This window comes from Humulus lupulus, chromosome 6, assembly GCF_963169125.1.
Source record: "Humulus lupulus chromosome 6, drHumLupu1.1, whole genome shotgun sequence".
NCBI classification, from domain to species: Eukaryota; Viridiplantae; Streptophyta; class Magnoliopsida; order Rosales; family Cannabaceae; genus Humulus; species Humulus lupulus.
Window position 1 is genome coordinate 18,976,576 of NC_084798.1, and position 25,135 is coordinate 19,001,710.

Sequence of the window (25,135 nt, forward strand, 5' to 3'; positions counted from 1 at the left end):
CTTTGCTAAGCAAAAAATTGGTAATAAGATATAGCTTAGCAAATTTAACAGCAACAAGATCATTGTTAAACTTATCTATGACAAACCTCTTCCTAATAGAATCAAAATTAATTTGTTGATCAGAAAAATACCTATCACACATCCCATTGGGCATCTTGGCAAACCTAGATATATCACAATCACCCACACAGTTTAAGCCATAAATTAAAGCAAACTCACCTAACCCAAATCTAACCCTCCTCCCATCAATCAAAAACCACATCTCATCATTGTTTGGCTGTTTGATTTCTCTAAGTAAAACCTGGTGAACTACTTGAGATTGATATTCAAAAGATTGAATATCAATAAAATGCCCAACACAAGACTTTCTAAAAATTTTCTTCTGCACATTAGTCAATGTCTCATTAATAATCTTTATTACATCATAATGAGATGTGTAGACTAACCTCCCACCCGGTCTATTCTCGGGTCTGAAAAAAAATTCCCAATCCTGTAAAAAATTATACAAATTAACATAAAGGAAAAAACAACATTTCAGCAACCAAAAATATATATATATTATGATGTAAAATAGGTTGATATGAACAAAAATTTAACACACAAAAAATAAAACTAAATCAAAAACCTAAAATAAAAAAAATAAAAAAATTAGAATATGAAAAAATAAACAAGTGCAAACAAATGAGAAAAATAAACAAGTGCAAACAAATAAACAAAAATATAAAAATTCCGAAAACAAATGAAACAACAAACAATTACAAAAAAAATAATAAATAAAAACCATCTGTTAGAAATACACCAAAATAATACCTACATTAAAACACTATAACTTTCTATTATGATAAAAATCTTAACTAAAAGAAAACAAATATTTACTTGTTCAAGAACCCAAAAAAATATATAGAAAAAAAAGCTACAAAAAAAAAAAAAACAAACCTTTATTAATGGGGATTCGGGGATTGGGTCGGAATCAGAAACAGATGCTTGAACAAGCACAACTTCATCAACAATTTTCAACTTCTTGTTAGTTCTCAGTTTGACAGAGGGGGGTGATCTAGTTTTCATCTTCTTCATAGTTGCATGCATCTTCACACTCGGTGGGGAATCTCTGTCATCATCGGACTCGTCGGTTTCAAAGTCATCATCGATCGGACCATCATTCTTCGGCGACTCAATGGATAGATTGTCTCCGGCACTCCGAGTTGAGACCATGGCAATGGATGATGAAAAATAAAAAATGGATTTGGGAGTAAGGGTTCACGATAAGGAAAGGAAATAGAAGGAAATATGGGGTTTTATTTTTGAAATGGGAAGATAAGTATTTTCTGGGTATAGGAAATGGCAGAAGAAGAAAACTGGGTTTGGGGGTAAATGATCACGGTAAGGAAGAGAAAGATAAGGAATTTTGGAGTTTTGATTTTGAAATGGGAAAAAAGCTTTATTGGGGAAACAAAATGGCAGAGGCTTTTTAAAAGTTGTTCAGAAATTTTATTGAATAAAAACAAAAAGGCAACCAAGTTTTAAAAAGAAAGTAATAAATATATAAGCTTATATCACGAAAAGTAATAACTAATACAAAATCATTAAAAAGAAAAAAAAATATACAATCATAATAATTAAAATAAAAAATCGGTTAGGATATGTATATAAATATGAAAATATGTTGGAAGGTATTAATATAATAAATAAGAAAGATATTGTAATGAATTGTGTAAATATATCTTTCTTATATGGTGTTATATACATATAGTTTGTTTTTAATTTAGTAACTTTTTGTTTCATTTTTGTTAACTATTAAAAACTCTTTAATAATACATGAATAAGTAAGTAAACAAATATTTTTTCATTAAATTGATCAATATGATTTTGTTAATAAAAAATTGATATATTTTTCATTAAGTTATATTAATTTATAGGAATTTTATAGCTAGTAACATTTGGTATTTTTCCCAAAAAAAAATGATTGGCTATATATCTACAACAAAGTAAACATATTGGGTATTTATGTCACAAATTACCGTAAATGTACTATGTATAGAAAAGTTCTAAAAGTTCTAAAAGAATTAAGCAAGTAAAAGACAAAATAAGAAAGTAGAAGACACCACCATATTAAACTAATATATGTAAATAATTTACTGTAAATTTCAAATTGCTATTTATATTATAGGTATAAATGCAAATTTCCCAAAAATATATTTATCAAAATGCCAAATTTGTGTCAATAAGGTAAGAAAAAACCTTCAGGGCTTGCCAATTTTATAAATAGCCCAATCCCTTCGTAATGGGGCTCTATAATATACACAGCCCATATTTGAAATGACTTTACAAATATGGGCCACAGCCCAAGACAATAAAGGTCCAGTGGGCCCCTATGTTCACGTGAGTTATTGCAGTGTGATCATCTTCCTTTTAGGCTGGCAACACAATCTAATGATAGAGTGAGTACTTGTTTTGGAATCTATCTTGTTCTCTATTTTGTCTATTTTTTTTTATATATCTATATATTTTAAAGAATAGTTGATGAAAATTGTATATTTTTTTATGTTATTTTGTACTTTGATTTAGTTTTGATAATTTTTTACAAAATGGTCTCTGCCTAAAATTTTGACTTATTGTTTGAATTTTTTGACTAATTATCTTAAATTTTTTTTACAAGCTATCTGAAGTGTCGGAAGTTATTTTGTGAAAAATTATCAAAACTATGCCAAATAACAAAATGAATAAAAAAAATAGGTAGGGAAGTTATTTTAAATCTACTCTCTTTAACCATATATATATATACATTTAAATATATATATATATATATATCAAGAAAGCTGATGACAATCATTTTCTTCAGCATGTGAGCCCCAAACATATTACCTCAAATTAGTATCAACTGCTTTCAGACAAATAATATCGATTATTATAATGGATCCCACTATAAAATTACAAATAAATAATTATGTCTCATTAGATATGTACGTGACACTAACACAATTATTATTATTACACACAAAAAAAAAAAAAAATCCATTCCAATCCTCAATTTTTAGTAGTTCTCATTGTAATTTTATTTACTACATTGTCATAGAAGATTTTAATTTGCACATGAAATTCATCATTTGTTCACTCTTTTAATTACCTAAATAATGGTGTAATAATTTAATATCACGGTTGAAGTGTGATATTGAATTTGATGTAATTTTGATATCAAATTACATAATAAATTGAGGAAATTAATCTAATAATTTAAGTAATCACCTAAATTAGAATAACTCAATCCCACTAAAAAGCTTGGGATGATGTTATTTTATTTAATCTTCATCTTGGTATATTTTCATGATAAGAAAAAAAGATTGTTACTTTGTATCTAACTTTTTTTTTTAATTTATTATTGGTAAATGTTCAACTCATTCATTTTTTTACATTTTTTTCTTATATTTTTTATCTAATCAAATCTTATTTAATACCAATGTCCAAACCTGAGCTAAGTCTTATAATTGTCACTCTCTATATATGAAGCTTCATGATTCTTACTACACTTTTGAATTGTTGTTGCATTAAATTAAATTAGCGCAGATGGATTCCTTTTGAACCAACTTATAATACTAAATTATAAATATGAACGAGTTTATTATTTTTTAATGGATTTATTCTATTTTTGTAAGAAACTTTTATTCAAACGAACAACAAAATATAGCCAAGGCAAATATGTTAGAAATGATTTATATTTTTTTTGATACTGCATTTTGTCACATTAGACTTGTGTTTCAACAAATTACTTTTTAGATTTTATATTTTGTAAAACAGTTCAAATATACTTCTAATTCCGATTTTGATGACAAAAATTTGAATATAATAACACAATTTTTATATAGAATAGTTGTGTTTTTATTTTGAGTTGTTAATTTTGTAAATTATTTGTAATTTTAATTTAAATTATTTTTATTATTATCGAGTTTAGGGGTCTATTTAAACTATTTTACTAAATATATATCCCAAAAATAATTTGTCAAATGTTCCAAAACTTTATTTTTTTTAAAATATCAACTTTATAAATATATAGTTTAGATTGATGCAATCAAGAGTATAATACACTTGTAGTCAAATACATTAATTATTATTATTGATGACACATAAAATGTAACTTTCCACGTATAAAGAATGTGTTACTATCAAAAGCCAAAAGAAATGGTAGTAATAGTAAGATATGACAAATTTGGTCTCTATTTTTTTTTTATTTAAAAAAAAAACTAAAAATGTAAGATATCATAGTTGGGTAGTGAAGTAGCTGAACCTCACATGGGAAAAGCAAAAGTGGACCAATGTTTTGAACAAGTGAATAAACCATTCGAGTGAGTCGAGTCTCACATATGTGTATATAGCTCACCATACATTACAATATTAATGTATATATATATATATTCGGATAATTGCTCAGGGGTATCATTGTCCAACATTATAAGAAAGTGGTATATCGATATTGGAGATCAATCCAATATCGATTCTCACACATTTGAATTTAATAAATATTATGAGATATTGATAATCAATCATAAGATGTCATCTCATGTAGTGTTAGGCATATATCCAGCTAATTGTGGCTTCTCGTCTCAGCCACACTTCTAAGCATTACTTGTAAAGAGAAAGGACCACATTTAGTACTATTAGTGACCAACACTATAAGGATGTGTTATATTGATATTGGAGCAATCAAATATCAGGTCCTACACATTTGAATTTAATAAATATTATAAGATATCGCTAATCAACCATAAGATGTCATCTCATAGAGTATTAACATATATCCAACTAATTGTGGCTTCTCCTCTCAGCCACACTTCTAAGCATTACTTGTAAAGAGAAAAAGGACCACATTTAGTAGAAAGAAAAAGAATAAGAAAATGGAGTTGAATGTGTCAATCAAGTTATCACAAAATCAATGAGTGAGAGACCCATCCACACTGCCACCCCACCCCACCTAGCCATTTTGTTTCCCTTTACTTACACTCATTCACCCTTGGAGAATCAAAGCTTGTCATTCCAAAACCATACATATGAGATAAAAGCCAAATATATAGAATAAAAGAAAGAATAATTCCATCACTCACAACTACCCAAATGCTTAACTATATTTTTATATACATTATATTGAATTATTGATGATAATACTCATATGGCAATGATTTGGAGAGTATATTATTTTACCCACATTTCATTTTTTAACTCTTTGTTCTCAAAAAACATGTTAATAATCTTTAACAAATTTTGTATTAGGAATAAACATATGGAAAATACAATGATTATATATATACATATTTAAGGAAAGTGTACTATTTAAATGTTAAATAGACAAAGTTCTACCGATAAGATAATATTGAAAAAGCTGTACAGATCTCACAAATAAAATGACCTAAATAAAAACAAACCATAATTATCATTAAATAATTTCAATTTTGTTAAAAAAAAATAAAAGATTAATAAGCACACCCATATAATTGTTAGAATAAAAAAGGTAAAAAGTAAGAAGTAATATGCTTTGAATTGGTTTGGCATTTATTTTTTTATTTGGATTTGTTTATTTATTTAACGGGTTAGGTTGGTAAGTTAAAACAAACCCATCTAAGTGATCATTTGTGTTTTGCTTAGAACCCACAATTTGGCCTCGATCCTTTATTATTTTTGTTTTTTCAATTTATCTAATGAGGTTATTAAATCACCATCATTTGGGTAGATTTTGGATAATACTTTTTTTTGGATCATTTCAAAGCACTTCTTTCCCCTTTCTTGAGAAAAAAAGATAAAACAAAAGTGAGGAGATAGTGTGTCAATATCAAACATATGCATCAATAGAATATAAATACATATAATTTGATAAATATTATACTAATAATAATAATTCAATGTCAACATTTTTCTATTTGTGTAATTATAGAATTTTTGATTGGAATATATATGATTAAGACTATTGGGAATTTGGGATATTATGAAAAGACAATGTTATAAGTTGTATTTGTTACTTTTGAGTTTTGCCCCACAATTTTTCTTTTTCTTTTTTTCTTTCGAACAAACAAAACAACTTGGTGAATTTGAGATAATATTAGTAATTAATGTTTATAATTTATTATTTTCAATAATTGGTGTTAATGGATGTCCTCAATGTTGAGGGAAACATAAGTCCAATTTAATAAATAATAATAACTTTTTAAAAAAAAGACATTATATGTAACCTATAAGAGCACCGACTAGATTCTCATCCAAAAATTTAAAAGAGCATGAAAGAGACAATATGCACGTTTAATATAATAATATAACCATTACCCTAAAAAAATACATATATATGTATAAATAAATAACAATAAGGTCATAATATATTAAAAGTATGTATACCATGTAGCAAATAGCAATAAAAACAAAAATACTTAATGTAAATATTATGCTATAGAATACAACTATTTTGACTTGAGTATAAGAGTTTAATTTTTCAAATTCAAAAAATATTCTTATAGTTAATGGATATGAGTTTAATTAAGTACTCTTATGACTATAAATTTTTAAAAATTAACGAACGTGATTTCCTTATTATTCTTTCTCATAATCCAAAATTACATTTGGCATTTGCAAACACAGGGGACAATTCCACAAAATAAATTTATTGTAGGAAAAACTGGTATTACCCCTACACCAACTCACACACTAGTTAGAAAATCAAAGTCTCAATTGACCTTTCGCAATAGTGTCTAGACACACAACAACCACACATGTATTTCACATGCACAATAGTCAATATCAGTCAAAGTTTTATCCCTGATTTGTTAATCTCTTTCAAATCTAAACAGAGCTTCGAAAACTCATCAAAAAACCAAATAGAACTAGGGCACAAGTAAGAATCAGAACAAAGAGAAGAGAAAAGGAAAAACCACACTAATTTTATCGAGGTTCACCCCAGGAATAAAGGCTACGCCCTCATTGAGCTCGCCTTAGAGACAACTCTATATTGCACTATTCAGAAGTACTCATTACGGCAACCATGGAGATTCCAAGTCACAAGAACCAATTGTTAATCTCTAATCTCAGCTTCAAGTTTTCTTTCTTTGTTTTCTTTCTCACAAAACCTCACTTCTAACTCTCTCTCTCTCTCTCTCTCTACATGAATATGTATTGCTCAAGTGTACATCTCTAAAAGGAACAAAGGGTATATATACAATCAGATGTTTCACGAAAGTAACTCTGGGTAAGAACTAAACTCTTTTTAGTCAAAATTTTTAGTAGGTAGATAGTAGGGCTGAGCATCGGTCAGTTTTGGCGGTTTTTTCATATTATTAAATCCAGAATTCGGTTTTCGGTCCGGATTTGTGCGATCTAAAAACCGACCGACCATACCAATTAAAGAAAAAAACCGACCGTTTTGGACTGCGGTAACCGAAGTTCATTTGTTTTTTTTTAAAAAAAAATCCATAATCTTTAAAAAAGTTTTAGTTAAAAAAACAAAAAAATTTGGATTGTTGGAATCCATTTTTGTGTTTTTTTAAAACAAAAATACATAGAACATAGTTACATTCACAAATTTAAAACTTTGAAAACATAATTAAAAGTCCATAAGCATAACATAACCTACATATATTTATAATTTCGGTCGGTTTTGGTTCAAACCGGTCGGTCCACACATATTTTTCAAACCGACCAAACAGTGGCAGTTTACGTCGTTAACGGTTTTTTCGGTGTTGTGTTTAATTGGTTTTGGTTTTTTCGGTGTTCGGACGGTCGGTGTACTCGATTTTTTCGTTTTTTGGATTTTATGCTCAACCCTAGTTAGATAGGACTTCCATTATTGTTGTCGATATGTTGTAACCGTTTTGTTGTGCAGCTCATAAGGAGATTTAATCAACAATTTCCACCTAAATCTCCATATGAGCTTATAGATGTGCAATAGTTTTCTCGAAGGGTCTTAGCTCCATAGATCTCCTAGGATCATCCTCCCTGGTCAATCCCTAGTAAGTTCATGCAATGCTTGAACTTAGATAAGGTTACCACTTTAGTCTCCATATTTGTTGGGTTATCTTCAGTAGGTACTTTTTTTATGATTATTTATCCTTGTGTTACTTTATCTCTTATAAAGTGGTATTTGATTTCAACGTGCTTGGTTTTGTCATGAAACACTAGATTCTTTACTACCTGAGTAAACTGTAGGTGTTCATTTGAGTAGTTTAAGCTCACTTAGCAAACCTTTAAGCCATATTGCCTCTTTGATTGCCTCTGTTGCAGCTATGTACTCTGATTCAGTTGTAGATAGAGCAACCACGGGTTGTAACTGTACCTTCCAGCTAGTGCAATTTCCCCCAACTATGAAAAAATAGGCAACTGTAGATCTTTTAGTGTCTATGTCCCCTGCATAGTCAACATCTGTGTATCCCTCAACTTTAATTCCATTGTGATAACTTCTATATCTAAGATCCACTGTAGTTGACCCAATTAAGTATCTAAATAACCATTTCATGGCCTACTAGTCTTATTTCCCTGGGTTTGACATATACCTGCTTAATATACTTATAGCATAGGCTAGATCTAGCCTAGTACACACCACTAAGTACACAATAGACCCCACAACATTAGCAAAAGGGACATTGCTCATATATTTGTGTTCTTCTTCATCTTTAGGGCATTGTGACCAAGATAGTTGGTGTTGATTTGTAATAAGTAGTTTAGTTACTTTATCTCCTATCATTGAGAACTTTTCAATGATCTTTAAAATGTAGTCCTTCTGATGCAGCATTAGTTCTACTTTGTTTCTATTCCTTGAGATGTTAATCCCTAAGATCTTGGTAGCTATTCCAAGATCTTTCATCTCAAACTCAGATTTGAGTAGACCCTTCACAAGGTCTACTTTGGATCTCTCTTTACTAATGATTAGCATGTCATCTACATATAACAATAGGTAGATGACTTCTTGAATTTGAGTGCCCTTAAAATATAAACAAGTGTCAAAATAACTTCTAATGAATCATTGCTCGGTCATAAAAGAATCAAACCTTTTGTTCCATTGTCTAGGAGACTGCTTTAGCCCATACAAATACTTAATTAATTTACAAACTAGGTTCTCCTTCCCTTCAACCTTAAAACCTTTGGGCTGCTCCATGTAGATATCCTCCTCGAGTTCTCCATGTAGGAGGCAGTAGTAACATCCATTTGGTCCACTTCCATGTTAAATTCTGTTGCTATGGATATGATTATTCTTATGGTCTTGTATTTAACTACAAGGGAGAATATCTTAGTGTAATCAATTCCCTCCTTCTGTATAAACTTGTTAGCAACCAGTCTAGCCTTAAACCAAATAGGCTCATGCTTGTTTCTACCTTCTTTAATTTTGTACAGCCATTTACATGCCACAACACTTTTACCTTTAGGTCTGCTAGTGAGTTTCCAAGTGTTGTTCTTTAAAAGAGACTACATTTCTTCTTCCACGGCATCAATCCACTGTTTAGACTATTTGCTTGCTATAGCTTCCTCGTAGGTTCCAGGTTCACATTTTAGATTGCTTAGAAAAGCATAGGCAGTATCCTCATCCCATATATTGTAGCTGTATTTTTTAGTAGGCTCTGGAATCCTTCTGGCTCTGCCTGTGCGCTTGGTGCGGTTTTTCTCTAAAAAAAATTTACCGCACCGCATATGCGGTTTGAGCAACTTTCCAAACTGCAACCCGCATTGCATAGACCTCAAACCGCACCGCAAAAATGCGGTGTGGTGCAGTGCGGTGTGGGCAGTTTATACCCATCACCAAATAATTTAATAATTAAATAAAGATTCATAATAAATCTCCTAACCAAACAATTAAATGTACAACAAACTAATAAACTTTTAGCAAAACAATAAAAATACAACAAACTAATAAAAAATAAATGCAATATAGAAGTAAAGATTTTAATTAAGAAGGAATATGTTTAGATTGAAGTAGAATATGTGTTAGCATCCTATGAAATATTATATTTTTTTCTAGATATTGTGTATATTATAATATATAAATATTTATGCATTAACTTTAAATGTAGTACAATTGAAAAATATATATAATGATGTGGTGTGGTGTGGTTTGAATCGCATTTTATAAAATTTAAAACTGCAAACCGTATTGCACCGCGTGGTTTGCAAAAAATACAAACCGCAACCGCACCATGAAGGGTTCCAAACCGCAAATTGTGGTGCGATGTTGGAAATTTTATGAACACCCCTAGTCTCTAGTCAATTGGTAATCGGATAAATCTGTACTTGTCCCTTCATTTGAGCCCTCGTTATTAACTTCTTCTAGAGTTTCAGCATGTTGAACTTGAGTTTTATCTTCCTGCATAGGTTCCGCCTGATTTATATCAGGTTCTTCATCATTTTGTTCCACTTGAATCTCCTCAGGTTGAGTGCCTTTTTGTTCCACCTAATTGCTATTTGGCGTAGACTCATTATAGTACCTGCAGGGTTAGTATCTTGTTGTGTACCTGCATTTGGGTCAGTTGTAGATAAACAAGGAAATTCATTTTCTTTGAAAATTACATCACGCCTTATGATTGTTTTGAAACCTCCTTTATCTCTTACCCAAATTTTGTAGCCTTTTACCCCTTTCAGGGCAACCTAGAAAACACACTTGATAGTTCTAGGTTCCAGTTTCCCAACACTTTGGTGTGCATAGGTTGCACAACCAAAAAATTTCTTGCCCAACCATCTATCCTTAGGAGTCTTAAACTTTATAGCACTAGAAGGACACCTATTAATCAAATAGGTTGTTGTCATAACATCTTCCTCCCAAAATCCTTTAGACAAACCCGAGTTGAATAACATGCATCTAGCCTTGTTTAGGATAGTTTTATTCATCATTTCTGCCACACCATTTTTTTCTGGTGTTAACCTTACTGTCCTATACCTCTGTATACCATTTTCCTTGCAGTAAGTATCAAATTCATTATTGCAAAACTCTAGTCCATTATCTGTTTGTAAGGTTCTCTATCAGATTTTTCCACTGCCTAAACTTATCAAAAGCTTCATTTTTATGTTTAAGCAAAAATACCCAAACCTTCATAGAGTAATCATGTAGAGTCCAAGAACTTTACTTAGCTAGTTAGATAGTAGTATTATAGTAAGGGATAATTGTGGCAAAAGTACCCAAAGTTTGGGTTTTGTACGCGGCATAGACCCAAAGTTTATTTTTAGTGGCAAAAGTACCCATAGTACCCAAAACTGTTATTTCGTTTGGTTTTCTCCGTTTGTGGCTTCTGGGTGTACACGTGTACGCACCAGATAATTCAGAACATTTCCTAAAACAAATGAAAATAAATAAATGGGAGCTTTTGTTTTAAACCTTCTACTTCACATCAGATGAAGCCATTGCCGTAAAAAACCATTCGAACGTGGCTTAGGAAGCCATTGCCGTCGACTTAATAATCCATCGGTCGAGGGTCTGTGGCATTTTAAATGGCAGCAAAAGGTTCATTTTCATCTTCTTCGGGTGTGCACAATCGAGGAAGGAATAGGGATGAGATTGATTGTGTGAGCTGCGATTGTGGATTGCAATCAGTCGTGAGGACTTCATGGACCAAGTGAAATCCTGGGAGAAGGTTCAGAACTTGCTCCAGAGTGAAAGTAAGTTTCAAATTTTTGTTTTTGATTGCGCGTTGCATTAGATGTTATAGTTATCTTTCATTTTTTTTTTGTTCTTAACAATCTTACAGTCTGATGGGGGTTGTGATTTCTTTCGGTGGGTCGATTCAGAGTCTTCATCATCTCGAAGAGGTATGGTTCCAGGATGGGTGAGAAGCTTCGAGGCAGAGGATTGAATACATGTTAAAAATGATGTTGCTTGTAATGTTTGTGCTCACTGTAATAATGGGATAACAATTATTATTATATGGGGAAAATTAATTTGTATTGTAATTGTTTTAGTTATATTATGGATCCTAAAGTAGTGTTGGTGTTTGGTTTGTAAAATGTAAACATTTGAGGCATCCTTATTGGCCTTTGTATTGTAATTATGTTAGTTTTGAATGAATGCAATTTGGTGAATCTTGTTAGTCTTTATATTTGGTGCACTAGATAAAAACTCAAGTGTTATTTATTTTACAAATTGGTTTTCTTGTTTCTTGATGGAATTGACAGAGAAAAGAAGTGCATCAATATTATTTCTTAATGATGTTCAACAACCACCTGTAATGTTAAGCACAGATTTTTTGCAAGAAAGATAATGCAATATATATTAGCTTCCTCTTGAACAAAACATGATGTTTTTGGTTACAAACCAGAAAGTATAGAGGAGTGGCCTAATAACATATGTCATCTATTATAGTTCAGTAAAAAGGCTATTGCCTAAACCAGATTACATAAAACTAAACAGATACAAAAAATTAGGCTATTGCTATTGCATAAAACAGAGGTTGATGACAAAAAAAATTGGCCATCTGGTTTTACTGTTGCTGAGATTGTTGTGGTTGGGTTTGTGAGGTTGAACCACCTTGTGCATCCTCCCTTGCCTGTTGCTTAGCTCTTCTAGTGTTTCTTCTTACAGTTGATGGGGTTGGATTTTTCTTTGGTGACCTTCCCATTCTTTTTCCTTTAACATTCTGCATGAGTATGAAAGGTAATAACATTAGTAGCCCCTCTATTTTGCTGCAATAGATTGCTACAACTATAGCAGTAAGATACCATATATCAGATTGCATACGTGATTACTATACCAAATTACAAGCAATAATTTCATACCAACTTAACATACAAACCAGATTTCACCATATTTTAACATATTTAAACATTTATACCTGATCCTTTGCTGGATTCTTACAAGAACGCTTTGAGTGCCCTACTGACCCACAATTGCTACAATGGTTAGGCTGGCCTACCCGACTTGCTTTAGTTGCAGTGGCTGGTGGAGGCTCATCTGTTTCCCTCCTGCGAGCTTTTTTTGGCCTCCCAGGCAACACAGACTCTGATGGTGGGTGTATGGGATTTTGGCATACATCTGGCCATTTATCAGGTGAGCGCATTGGTTCTATGATGCCAATGTATTGAGCCAAAAGGGTGTCCTTCTTATAAGCAACATCAACGAAGTCCATGATATTGAGATTACCACTCCATATGGCATATAAGGCATGCCCACATGGTATCCCAGAGAGTTGGAAAAGTCTGCAAGTGTAGACCTTCTCGACCAAATTCACAGAAAAACACTCGAAGTCTTTATACTGCACCTGGAACCTATGAGCATCTGCCCTGGTGCATTGACAATGCCTGGCAACTGATTTATTCTTCTCTATCACTTTCATGATCCTTTTCCCCACAGGTTGCACCCATTTGCTTACACTCTCTCGTTTCACATAGTACCTACTCATCAACCAATACCTAATTTTCTCAAGCAAAGTGATAATGGGCTTCTGTCTTGCATCCAATATTGCAGCATTGAAGCTTTCACAGAGGTTGTTCAATAGCATGTCGTATTTAACATCGGTCTTGAAATGACTTTTGGACCATTCAGAGGGAATTTTCTTCATTAGCCAATCAAAGGCCTTCTCATTAACACCCTTCAGTTCAGCCATCTTTCTCTTGAATTCTTCAGGTGTTGATGCTCGCGCACATGCCCATAATTTTTGTTTTAGCAATAGACCGGGGAACTCCTTCTTGAAGTTAGAATGTAAATGCCTCACGCAGAATCTAATCTCTGCACCTTCAAAGAGAGTGGACAAGGCATTTGATCTTATCACTGATCATTGTAAAATTTCTATGATCTACCTCACTCAAATCCTCCTTCAATAGAGTCAAAAACCATGTCCATGTTTCAATGTTTTCCTTTTCACATATTGCATAAGCAATTGGGAACATAGAGTTCTCAGCATCAATACCAACAGCTGCAAGTAGTATCCCTTTGCAATACCCCTTTAAAAAACATTCATCTAAGCCAACCAAAGGCCTACAAGACTTAAAGCCATCTTTACATGCTTTTAAGCATATGTAGACCCTCTCAAACACCCTCTTATCAACCACCATATTGCTTTTAATAATGGTAGTACTGCCTGGCATTAGTTTCATTAGTTGTTTGCAATAATCATCAAGCACTGCATATTGCTCAGCCACAGAACCCTCAAGCATTAGCCAAGCCTTATTCTTTGCAGCATAAAATATGTGTCTACTAGTGTGAGAAAACTTACTGTTCGAAGTGAGTTCCTTGAAGTTTGCATAGTGCATGTTTGGGTTCATTCTGAATTGGGGTAAGAAGTGTTTTGCCAACCAAGGTGCATCCACCTGCTTGCTATTTAACCTAATCCCACAGTTGTGTTCATCCACCAAGGTGTTAATCCGAAATGTCAAATTATCCCTCTTTAGGACCCGAGCATACAAAGACCACCCACAGCCAGTGGCCTTACAAATAGCCTTTAACTTTGTATGATTATTGAAGAGGTAATTGAATTCTCTGTCTTTGCTTATGAAGTGTTCCTTTAGAGCTTCTCTAAGCTGTTCAACACTTGCAAATTCCAACCCAACACTAAACTTGAAATCAGCCCATTCATCAGTAGGTACAAATTGCCTTCTACTTCTCCTAGGAATAGGCTCATCATCATCACTGTTTAGGCTGTTTAGATCTTCCTCATCTTCGAATCCATCTTAAATTTCCCCATCCACTTGAGTGTATACTTCATTCACAGTGCTCCACCATTGACTTGGTGGTGTTATGTTGTTCTCTTGCTGCCTAACTTCCTCTTCATCTAGGGCATATTCTGGTTCCACAAAGTCACCTTCATTGGGCTGAGGTATATTAGGCCTCGATGACTGGCCCAAATCACCAACTTCTTGGGCTTCTAATTGGGCCCCATGCTGACCTTGGCCCAGTTTTTCCACTTGTGTAACCACTGGTTATTCCATATCATCACCATCATCCTCACCATGGTCATCACCATCATCCTCACCATAATCCTCATTAGCAACATCCTCATAAACAGCCTCCCTAGTTTCATGCTCATTAGGGATATAAGGACCACTAACATACACATCCACATAACTATAACCCCATAACCGCATATCATCAAACATCTCCAGTACATCTTTATCACTAACAATACTTTTACCATCCTTGATTGCTTGATTTTTTGATACAAACCAGAAATCAAATGGAAGTTGGTATCCAAGCTCTTTCACCAATCTTTCCATGTCCAATAGACCAAAACAGTCATACTCACAACCATAAAAAAAGGACACACTTCCACCCCCATGATGCACCACTAAAGTAAACATTTCAGAATTTTTTCCTATCCATTTAATACAAAAACCAATGTCAAAATTTATGACTATTACACATAAAACAAAACCAATTGAAAACCCCAAAACAGATAATAAAACCACACAAATTCAAAACACCCAAAACAGACATGTGGGACATAACAACATCTGCTTTTGTTCAGTTTTGGGACAGCACACCAAAGTATTCGATGCTACAACACAAGAAAATAACAAAAAAATATGTGTTTGCTAGTGTGGGGCAGCACACCAAACTGGGACCATAAAAACTCTACGAAATAGAACATAAAAACTTACCATAACTAGGACCAGGCTCTGAAGCAAGCCTCCACGACATCGTCAGGCAAAGTCACCGTCGAAATGGGTCAGGTGGTGGTCAGAACAGCTCGGGTTTCAAACTCAGGTGGTGGTCGGTCACTCAGGTGGTGGTCGGTCGGTTTCAGACACAACTTTGGGTATTTTGGGTTCATATCGTGTTTTAAAACAAAAGCTCCCATTTATTTATTTTCATTTGTTTTAGGAAATGTTCTGAATTATCTGGTGCGTACACGTGTACACCCAGAAGCCACAAACGGAGAAAACCAAACGGAATAATAGTTTTGGGTACTATGGGTACTTTTGCCACTAAAAATAAACTTTGGGTCTATGCCGCGTACAAAACCCAAAATTTGGGTACTTTTGCCACAATTATCCCTTATAGTAATAATAGTATTATCTTTATGACTGTGGATTTTTGGTTCAAACCGGGATTTATTTGGACGCTCATAGTAACACTTGTAGATTTTCTAAGTTTAACCTATGGTTTAAGAATATTAATTTTAACCTAAGGTTTGATTAATATGACTGATATTGAGGGTAATATTTATTATATTATAAGGTTTAGATAAGACCCAATAAGATAATAGCACATGTCATGTGTATATTTAATAATGATTAAGTATTTTTGGGGAATAAATCTATTAAGGTTAAAATTTGAATACCCTAGGGTCAGTCAGCAGCTTTGAAAACGTTAGAAGGCTTAGTCAAGGTTGTTTACTCAATTTAAATTAAGCTAAAAATGTGTAATTTTGTGTTTAAATATTCAATGTTTGCCGATATATCGCAGCTATAGGGGGCGATATATCGCAGCACGAAGATACGAAAAACACGAAACGTTGCACGATTGCCTCGGGCATACTGGCCCAGGCGATATATCGCCTCTCTCAACATATTTTGAAAGTTTTAAAAAACGTTCTCCATTCATACCTTCAACCTCTTGATAAGTCCAGCATCTTTTTGAACGAGTCTTCAGCCTCTGCTGAACGATAATTCAAATGTTTTTCACTTAAAAAGCCATTATTTTTATTCAAGTTAAATGAAGATCTCTTCATTCCTAAACTCTATAAATAGGACCTAGTACCCAGCCATTTATTCATCTATTACTCTAAGTTCAGAGGCTGCAAATTGCTAGGTTATTGTGAGAGTGTAAACACTTGGGTTGGGGATCATAAGCTTGATCACTATAAGCTTACCAAACACTTGGGAAGTAAGGTTCTATTCACATTTCGGTTCAAGGTGTAGATTGGTCATAGAAGTACTCAAGGTATCCCAAACTCTAGTCCATTTCTGTATTATTTTCTTTAAAGTTCTCATAGTCTTCTACTCATATTCTAACCTTATTCCTATTCTTGGTTAGGAAATCTAGGTTCTTGAGCACAAGGTTTTTGGTAAGTATATTTTGATAGTATAGTTCCCTCCTCACTTTCATCCCTTTTTCTTCAATAAACTCACCTTATTATAAATGGTTTTTAGGAGTGTTCCAAGGTCCCAAATCAGTTCTCATATCCCGGTTATTTTGGTAAGGAAAATAGGATAGGATTTATGTGTTATATGCTTTTATATGTTATCTTATGATTTTATGTTATGATATATGTTATGTTAAGTATGATTGTAGACTTGGGCATATGACCTATATGACTAACAAGCCCCAAATAGATTATGGGCATATGACTTGCTTAGCTAGCAAGACCCCACTAATCTAATGGGCATATGACTTGCTTAGTTTATGGGACCCCAAGTAATAATGGCCATTATAGTATGTATGTGACATAAGTGTTATAATATGTTTTATGTTTTTTATGAAATTTATGTATATGGACTATGTGTTAGATTTTCCTTGCTAGGCATTAGGCTCACTCCTTTTTGTTTATATGTGCAGGAAAATAGTTTTAGTGGCGGGAAAGGTTCTTGGAAGCTTGGGGAATGTGTATTGAGGCGGAATGGATTCAAAGAGCCGAGAGTTTCGATTCGAGGATGTAGTTTTTTTGTTTCTTATGGTTTTTATATGTATTTTTCCGCATTTTATTATGTAATCTCTTTTTAATTATCATTATGTCATGTTTTGATTTTAAAACAATGGGATCCCATATCCTAACTTAAATTTTATGTAAGTTTGACCTTTGTTTTTTTTCAAGTTTTAATAAAGTTATGATCTTATCACTTGTAAGTATTATTAAGAATTAGTGTTTATGTATAGTTTTCGTTAATGGTCCAAAATTCTAGAGTAGTTGAGTCATTACAAATCATCCACAATATACATAAAATAGGAGTTGCCCCCATGAGTTTTAGTTTGTTCAGGACCCCACAAATCAGAGTAGAAATATTCTAAAATAGCATTAGTATTGTGTATACATGTTTTGAATTTGAGTCTATGATGTTTCCCAATGATACAATATTCACAAAACTCCACTTTGCTTACTTTATCCTTACGTAAAAGTTGATGGTTGCTCACTATTTGTAATCATCTTTCACTTATATGTCCAAGTCTTCGATGCCATAGAATAGCTTTAGAGTCTTCTTGTGAGTCAGCTGTATTGTGACATTATGCAATAGGTTCTCCTATTAGGTAGTACAAGCCATCGTTCTTTAAGCCTTTCATAATGACCATTGACCCTTTGAAAAGTTCCATATGTCCTTCCTTAATCTTGCTCTCTATTTTCAAGTCATCAAGCACACTTAGTGAGATTAAATTCATAGAGAGTTCAGGAACTTACCTCACCCCGGTTAAAGATCTAGTGATGCCATCGAACATCTTGAAGCTAACTGTGTCCGATCCTTCGATAATGCAAGATTAGTCATTTCCTAGTATTACTTTGCCTCCTCTTGAGTCCTTGAAATCAGTCAACAGTGATTTGTTATTAGTCAAATGAAATGTACATCCTGAGTCTAATATCCAATCATCTTTAAAAGTTAATGCAACAACATAAACTTTCTCATTATCATAACCATCACTTAGATTAGAATTTTGAAAATCTGCTTTGTGTTTTGGTAATTGATAGTCTGATTTGTGAGATTCTGTTTGATCTTCGGATGTGCTTTTGTTCTTCTTCTAGAGATAACAATCTCTTTTAAAATGCCCAGATTTTCCACAATGGTAACACCATTTTTGGTATGTAGATCCTCTTGAATGTGACCTGCCTCTATCATTAAAAGGAAGTCCTTTATTGTGTCCTCTACTATGGCTTCTCCCTCGGTTATGCCATGGTTTCTTTTGATTGTTCCTTCCATGACTTAGATTTAATTCATCATTAGAACTCCCAAGTTTTTCGTTTTTCATTTTCAAATCCATAGATTTTAGAGCTAAAATCACTTCCTCCAAAGTGATTGAAGTCCTGCAATATTTAATAGTTGTTTTGACCTCCTTATATGATTCAAGCAGAGAGTTTAAGAATATTATTGCTTGATTCTCATCACTTAGGGCCTTATCTTCTCCTGAATTTGCTAATTCAATGTGCATCCTTAGAAACTCATCAAGATTTTAATCAACGGTTTTGGAATGATTCATCTTGTAGCCAAAAATCCTTTCCTTTAAAAAAATCTTGTTAGTAAGTGATTTCTGTTGGAATTGTTCTTCAAATTTCTTCCAAATCTTAGCTGGTATTTCATCCTTATCAACCAGCCTAATGATTGCATCTGAGAGGTTGAAAATGATGATACCAATGGTTGTTTCCAATAACTTTTCCTGTTGAATATTGGATGTGTTTTCAGGCCATTCAATTGGGTTTTCTAGCACTCTTAACTACTTATGTTGAGTAAGAAGTGATCTAATCTTCCTTCTCAAAATCATGTAATCACAAGAACCATAAAATTTATTAATTCAACCTATATATTACTCATGTTATTGTAATCCACATTTAACAGAGATTGAGTTAGAGATGTTTTAAGTGGATCATTCAAAGGAATATCCACAAAAATTCCTTATTGTATGAATATGTCCTCATGGGGATCAATCTCTTTCAGTCTTGATTATCTTTTTGATAATATGTGAGTTAAATCTCCTTGCCAAGAACCTGGCTCTGATACCACTGTAGGAAAAACTGGTATTATCCCTACACCAGCTCACACACTAGTTAGAAAACCAAGGTCTCAATTTACCTTTCACAATAGTGTCTAGATACACCACAACCACACACGTATTTCACATGCACAGTAGTCAAAATCAGTCAAAGTTTTATCCCTGATTTGTTAATCTCTTTCAGTTCTAAATAGAGCTTCGAAAACTCATCAAAAACCAAATAAAACCAGGGCACAAGTAAGAATCAAAACAAAGGAAAGATAAAAGGAAAAACCACACCAAATTTATCAAGGTTCACCCAGGAATAAGGGCTACATCCTCATTGAACTCGCCTCAGAGACAAATCTGTATTACACTATTCAGAAGTACTATTTACAGTAACCATGGAGATTCCAAGTCACAAGAACCGACTGACATTACAAGAAATTGGAGATTTTGCGGCGATCAATTTTGCTGCAAATACCCCCATAATTCGCCGCAAAAAGGTCATCGTAAATACTATTATTTGCAGCGAATAAAATTCCTGCCGCAAATAACCTTATTATTTACGACGAACATACCGCCACAAATATCAGTAAATCCGCCGCAAATAATTCTGGATTTTATCGTAATTGACCCTTATTTGCGGCAAAACTTTAAAATAATTCACCGCAAATAGTCCTATTATTCGTCACAAATGATGGGTGATTTGTCTTGTCTGACTCTTATTTGTGACGAATTATTCACCACAAATACAATATATTTTCTCTGCAAATAGTATAACAGAAATAAAAAAAATAAAAAAATTTAAATCAAAATTGTAGTCTCCATTAATTGATAAGAAAATAGACCATACAATCTAATATTAATAATTGTCATTATAGTATTAAAATAAATAAACACTACTACTTATATAACTATATAATCTATCCTGAGTTGATCGCATCATCATTGTTGTTGTCATCTAGATAATGAATGACTGGTGGCGGTGGAAATCATGGCAGAGGTGCTGACGAAGACACGCAATTTCTAAATGTAGATTGAGGCGAGGGAACATGTATAGGCGCGTCATCTCCGAACATATATGGTGGCGGTGGTAGAGCTTGTGAAGGTGTAGTCGCATACATCTCCCACCATTGAGTTACTTCATCTGATCTCATTGTTTGAGGTGGTGGGTGGGATTCAGGAGGAAGGTGTTGAGACAGGAACTCAATGTCTGTTTTGTATTGTCTCAGCAAGTTAGCCATCGCATGTCCCATCATGCTATTATTATCATTGGATTGAGCGGGCTGGGTGTATGACGGCGACTGTGCCCGAGTCTGAGATTGACTACTGGAGGCCTTTTTCCCCTTTAATGTGCGACCAACTCCTCGTTCATGGCCGGGACGTTCACCCAACACTCTTCTCATGATCATATTTTCGTCAACCGTGCTTCCTTCATCAGAAATGGAAGACGGGACTTGCTGGCTCTGCACTTCAAAATCTTTGTACATCATTTCCTATTTTTACATAAAAAATATTAATAATACATCCAAACCATAATGATTTTAAGGTCAAACAATAAGTTAATTTTTACATAGTCTGTTTTCGCTTACTCATTGACAAATTCTTCTTTCTCCTTGCAGGTGTGGAATTGCTTCCAGCTTTCAATGTAACCCAGTACATTCCCAAATTTTGGGTTCGCCTGAACACAAAGAAACAACTTATTAGATAAATAATTTATTAATAAAGAATAATTATATTTTTTTTGTTACTTACTCTATCGTGACGAGCTGCCACGAACGACTTCGATCCTTGAGTAGAAGGATACTTCATCATATCCTTGTTGGCCAGATTCTTTTCAGCCCGTTTAATTGATTTCTCATCAAACCATAAGTCAATGCATTGTTTCCAATCTTCAGCATTAACACCACTATGGGGGTTTTTGAGGGTCCGCTCTAAGTTCTTATCTTCACCATAAACTTTCTTGAAGTGTGCCTTCCTACGCATTTTCCTATCACGAATTTGACGCCATCGTCATCATTTATAGCCTCAATAATATGATCATATTCTGGTCTCCCTGCTATATCAAAATAATGTTACATTTAGAAAACAAAAAACATTAGCAAAACGACATACCTCCAAAACACATATTATTTAGAAATATATTTGAATTATTTACCTTTATAGTGGTCTAAAGCAACTGTTTGTATTGATCAGGCACTGATTTCCAATTCGGAAAATAAGGTGGTAATTTGTTAGTAACGATGTTCTCGACTAAATGTGTGAACCATGTTCCATGCTTACCCAATTACTTATAAGTGTCTGAGTCAAAAGTTATTGGAAGTAGTTTGCCAGCTTTGCACCTCGCCTTTTCGAGTTCCTGGCCCATTCCTCATCCACGCCCTTTACGTGGAGCTATTTTATTTATTTGTAGAACAAAATAAAAACATTGATAAATAATAAAAAGCGATCACTTAATTTTTTAAAATTAAAAAAAGACTAAGTTTCATTACCTAACTAACAAGATGAAGGGATCCTAGTAGGATCAGGGGGAGGATCACTACCTGCATCTCCACCATGAGATCGTGCGACATCTACTGATATCTTTATAGCAAAAATATTTATTGAAATATGACAAAATTAGTTAGTGTTAATGTGAGACGCAAATTGTCCTAATAAAAATAGACATATTATTATTTAGGGATATTTGCGGCGAAAATACATAAGTTGTTAGTTTTATAACACATAAATACCAAACTATTTTTTTTGCGATGAAAATACATTCCATCAACAATCCTTGGCATCCGTAGGTACTTGGCCGTTAAGTGTCATGTAGAGGTATACGTGGCAATATATATTTGGTCCACACAATTTTAAACAGTCCAGGTCACTTGATGAATGTCACGTCAATATTATTTTAAAAATAAAACTGATATAATTAAATAAAACTAATATAAATAAAAACTTAAATAAATTAAATTCAACAAAAAACTTAAATCAAATTCTTCGGTTTATCTTCTTCAACTGATATCTCCTCTTGATCTTCCTCATCACCTCACTCAAACTTCTCGTCTCATAACTACCACCAGTCTCTCTCTCTCTCTCTCTCTCTCTCTCTACCAAATAGGTATAAAACCCAAAAATAGGAGGCTAAAAGTGGTTGATCTTGGTTCACCATTGAACCTTGACCACGGCAAATGGAGGTCGGAGGTGACAAATTCAGATCCAAAGGATCATGCGGATGGAGGAGAAACTCGACGATACTCCATCGAAGACGAAGATGGAGCACTCTAGATCTGGTGTGTCATTGAGGTCCACCGCCGAGAACACAAAGGTTTAACGTTAGTTCGTCTTCTCCATCGTACAAGGAGGCTTTGCCGGAGCTGAGGACGATGTCGGAACACTGTTAAAGACGACGATGGAGCTTTGTTGGAGTTGTGGACTCATATATGGACATATTTGGATTCGTGAGGCTAGCGGTGGTCGACTGGTTTTGGGGTTAGGTTCATGGCTGGAGTTGACAGAGGTTTGTTGATAAGGTCATTTTTGTATTAATATTTGTTAAGTTTTTCTATGCTTGGATGGTGTTATGATAGCATTTTTAATAGTTTTCACTAAGTTTCGTGATTCTACAACATATTTTCTACGTTGCGTTTTATGATGATAAATCTGACATTTTGATGGCAAGTGTAGTTAAAATAAAGTTTTAGGAGTATTCAAAGCTTTCGGGATTGAAATGTGGAAGTGGTGGCAATGTGGAAGCTTTCTAAGATCAAGAATTGAAGAATTTGGAGGTAGGCCGCGGCTCATAAAACTCAGGCCGCGGCACTTTAAGTGGAAATTGCACTTTCAGGATTTTTCTTTCAGACAGGCCGCTACGCGTAAAACTCAGGCCGCTGCGCGAAAATTTCAGGTCGCTGCCTGAGGGACAGATTTAGGCACAGTTTTGTTCTAGGCCGCGGCTCGCGACGTCGTTTTCAGATTTTTTTTATTTCTTTTTAATTAGAATTTAATTGAGACTATAAATAATTATTAGGGTTAATTTTAGAGAGAGTTTTGATTACGGTTTAGAGAGAAAAAGAGACTCTGAAGGGGCTGGAAAGAAGACTACAACGCGACAACAATCTTGTTCATCCATCTAGTTTCTTTTCTTTCCTTAACTCCTATAATTTTAATTATAATTATGTTTGTGATTATGATTACAATTATGGAGTAGATTCTTTTTAGGTTAAGGGTTAATTCAAAACCCAAGACATGAATTCTTGATTATTAATAATGAATATTGTTCTTCAATTTCTCTCAATATTAGATTGTTTCTATTTTTCCAATTGAATGTTATGAATTTTGTGATTTCTTGTTAGGTGGCCAACTAATTAAGGTTTTACATTGTTCAATTGTCATCTTAGAATTACTACTCACCTAATAGTTTAGGATTCTAAGTGTGTGTGATAAATTGCAATTGATAGTTAAGTCAAAAGATGTGTTGATTGTGATGAAAAATAGAACCTAGGTTAAATGAATTATATGCTTCATTAATTTATTGCCTAGATTAACTTGTTTCCATAGAACTTAATGCTTTATCTAAGTTAAATAGATTGTATGCTTCATAGATTTATTGCTTAGATAAAAGAGTTAAGTATTGAGCGCTTCGCCTTAATTACTTATAATAGGGAGACTAGGATAATTGACTGCTTCAGCGTTATCTGCGGGGTTAATAGTTTAATTGAGAAATTGGAATAATATTTATTATTAATGATTAGGAATGATTGTTGAGGGTGGAGATTAACCTTTAACTGCTTTTTAATATCGTAATCCAAATCTTTATTTTGCTTTCTAATTTATGTTATTTAATTTTGCATAAAAAAATCAAAATCCCCTTTTAAAGTTTTAGTGTTAATTCTTGAATAATAAAGTGAACGATAGTCCTCGTGGGTTCGACCTGTACTTGCTATTATACTGAAATAATTGAAAGTATTGAAAGAAAAATTATTGTTAAATTTATGTGGTATACGACAGCCATCAAATTTTTGGCGCCGTTGCCGGGAACTATTGTTATTCTCTTTATTATTCACATTTATTTATTTGTGACTAATTAGTTCTTACTGTGGAATTATCAGGTGTATATGTCTGGTGAAGACGATACTCAAGAAAGGTTATCTCGGCTTAAACAATATCTTGAGTCATCGTCAGCTTCTCGGTCTTCAAGAATTATTACCGATAATCCGCTCTTTCAACGTCTTGCTCCGCAAGAAAATCCTGTTAAAGTGCCATTACCGTCTGACAACGAATCTGATTCTGACGATTCAGTTCGATCCTATAGAACAATGGCTCAGCAAAGGACATTGAAAGAGTTGGCAGCGCCAATTCTTGACCAACAACCACTATGCATCCAATATCCACCGTTGGATGTAAACTTTGAACTCAAGTCGAGCCTCATCCACTTATTGCCTTCTTTCCATGGGCTGCCTGGTGAGGATCTGAATAAACATTTGAAGGAGTTTCATATTGTCTGTTCTAGTATGAAACCCGCTGCAGTGACTGAGGAACAGATTAAGCTGCGAGCTTTTCCTTTCTCCCTAAAAGTTGCAGCTAAAGAGTGGTTGT

At 33.5% G+C, this 25,135-nt stretch overlaps 1 protein-coding gene across 1 annotated transcript; it reads right to left on the reverse strand.

Annotated features, from left to right (window-relative positions):
- Window positions 1–12,422: 12,422 nt before the first annotated feature.
- LOC133784797 (uncharacterized) lies at window positions 12,423–13,544 on the reverse strand. Its single transcript, XM_062224070.1, has 2 exons — window positions 12,774–13,544; window positions 12,423–12,578 (listed from the first exon to the last, which is right to left on the reverse strand). Exons 1-2 carry the CDS (start codon window positions 13,542–13,544, stop codon window positions 12,423–12,425), a joined length of 927 nt encoding a protein of 308 aa, XP_062080054.1.
- Window positions 13,545–25,135: the final 11,591 nt, after the last annotated feature.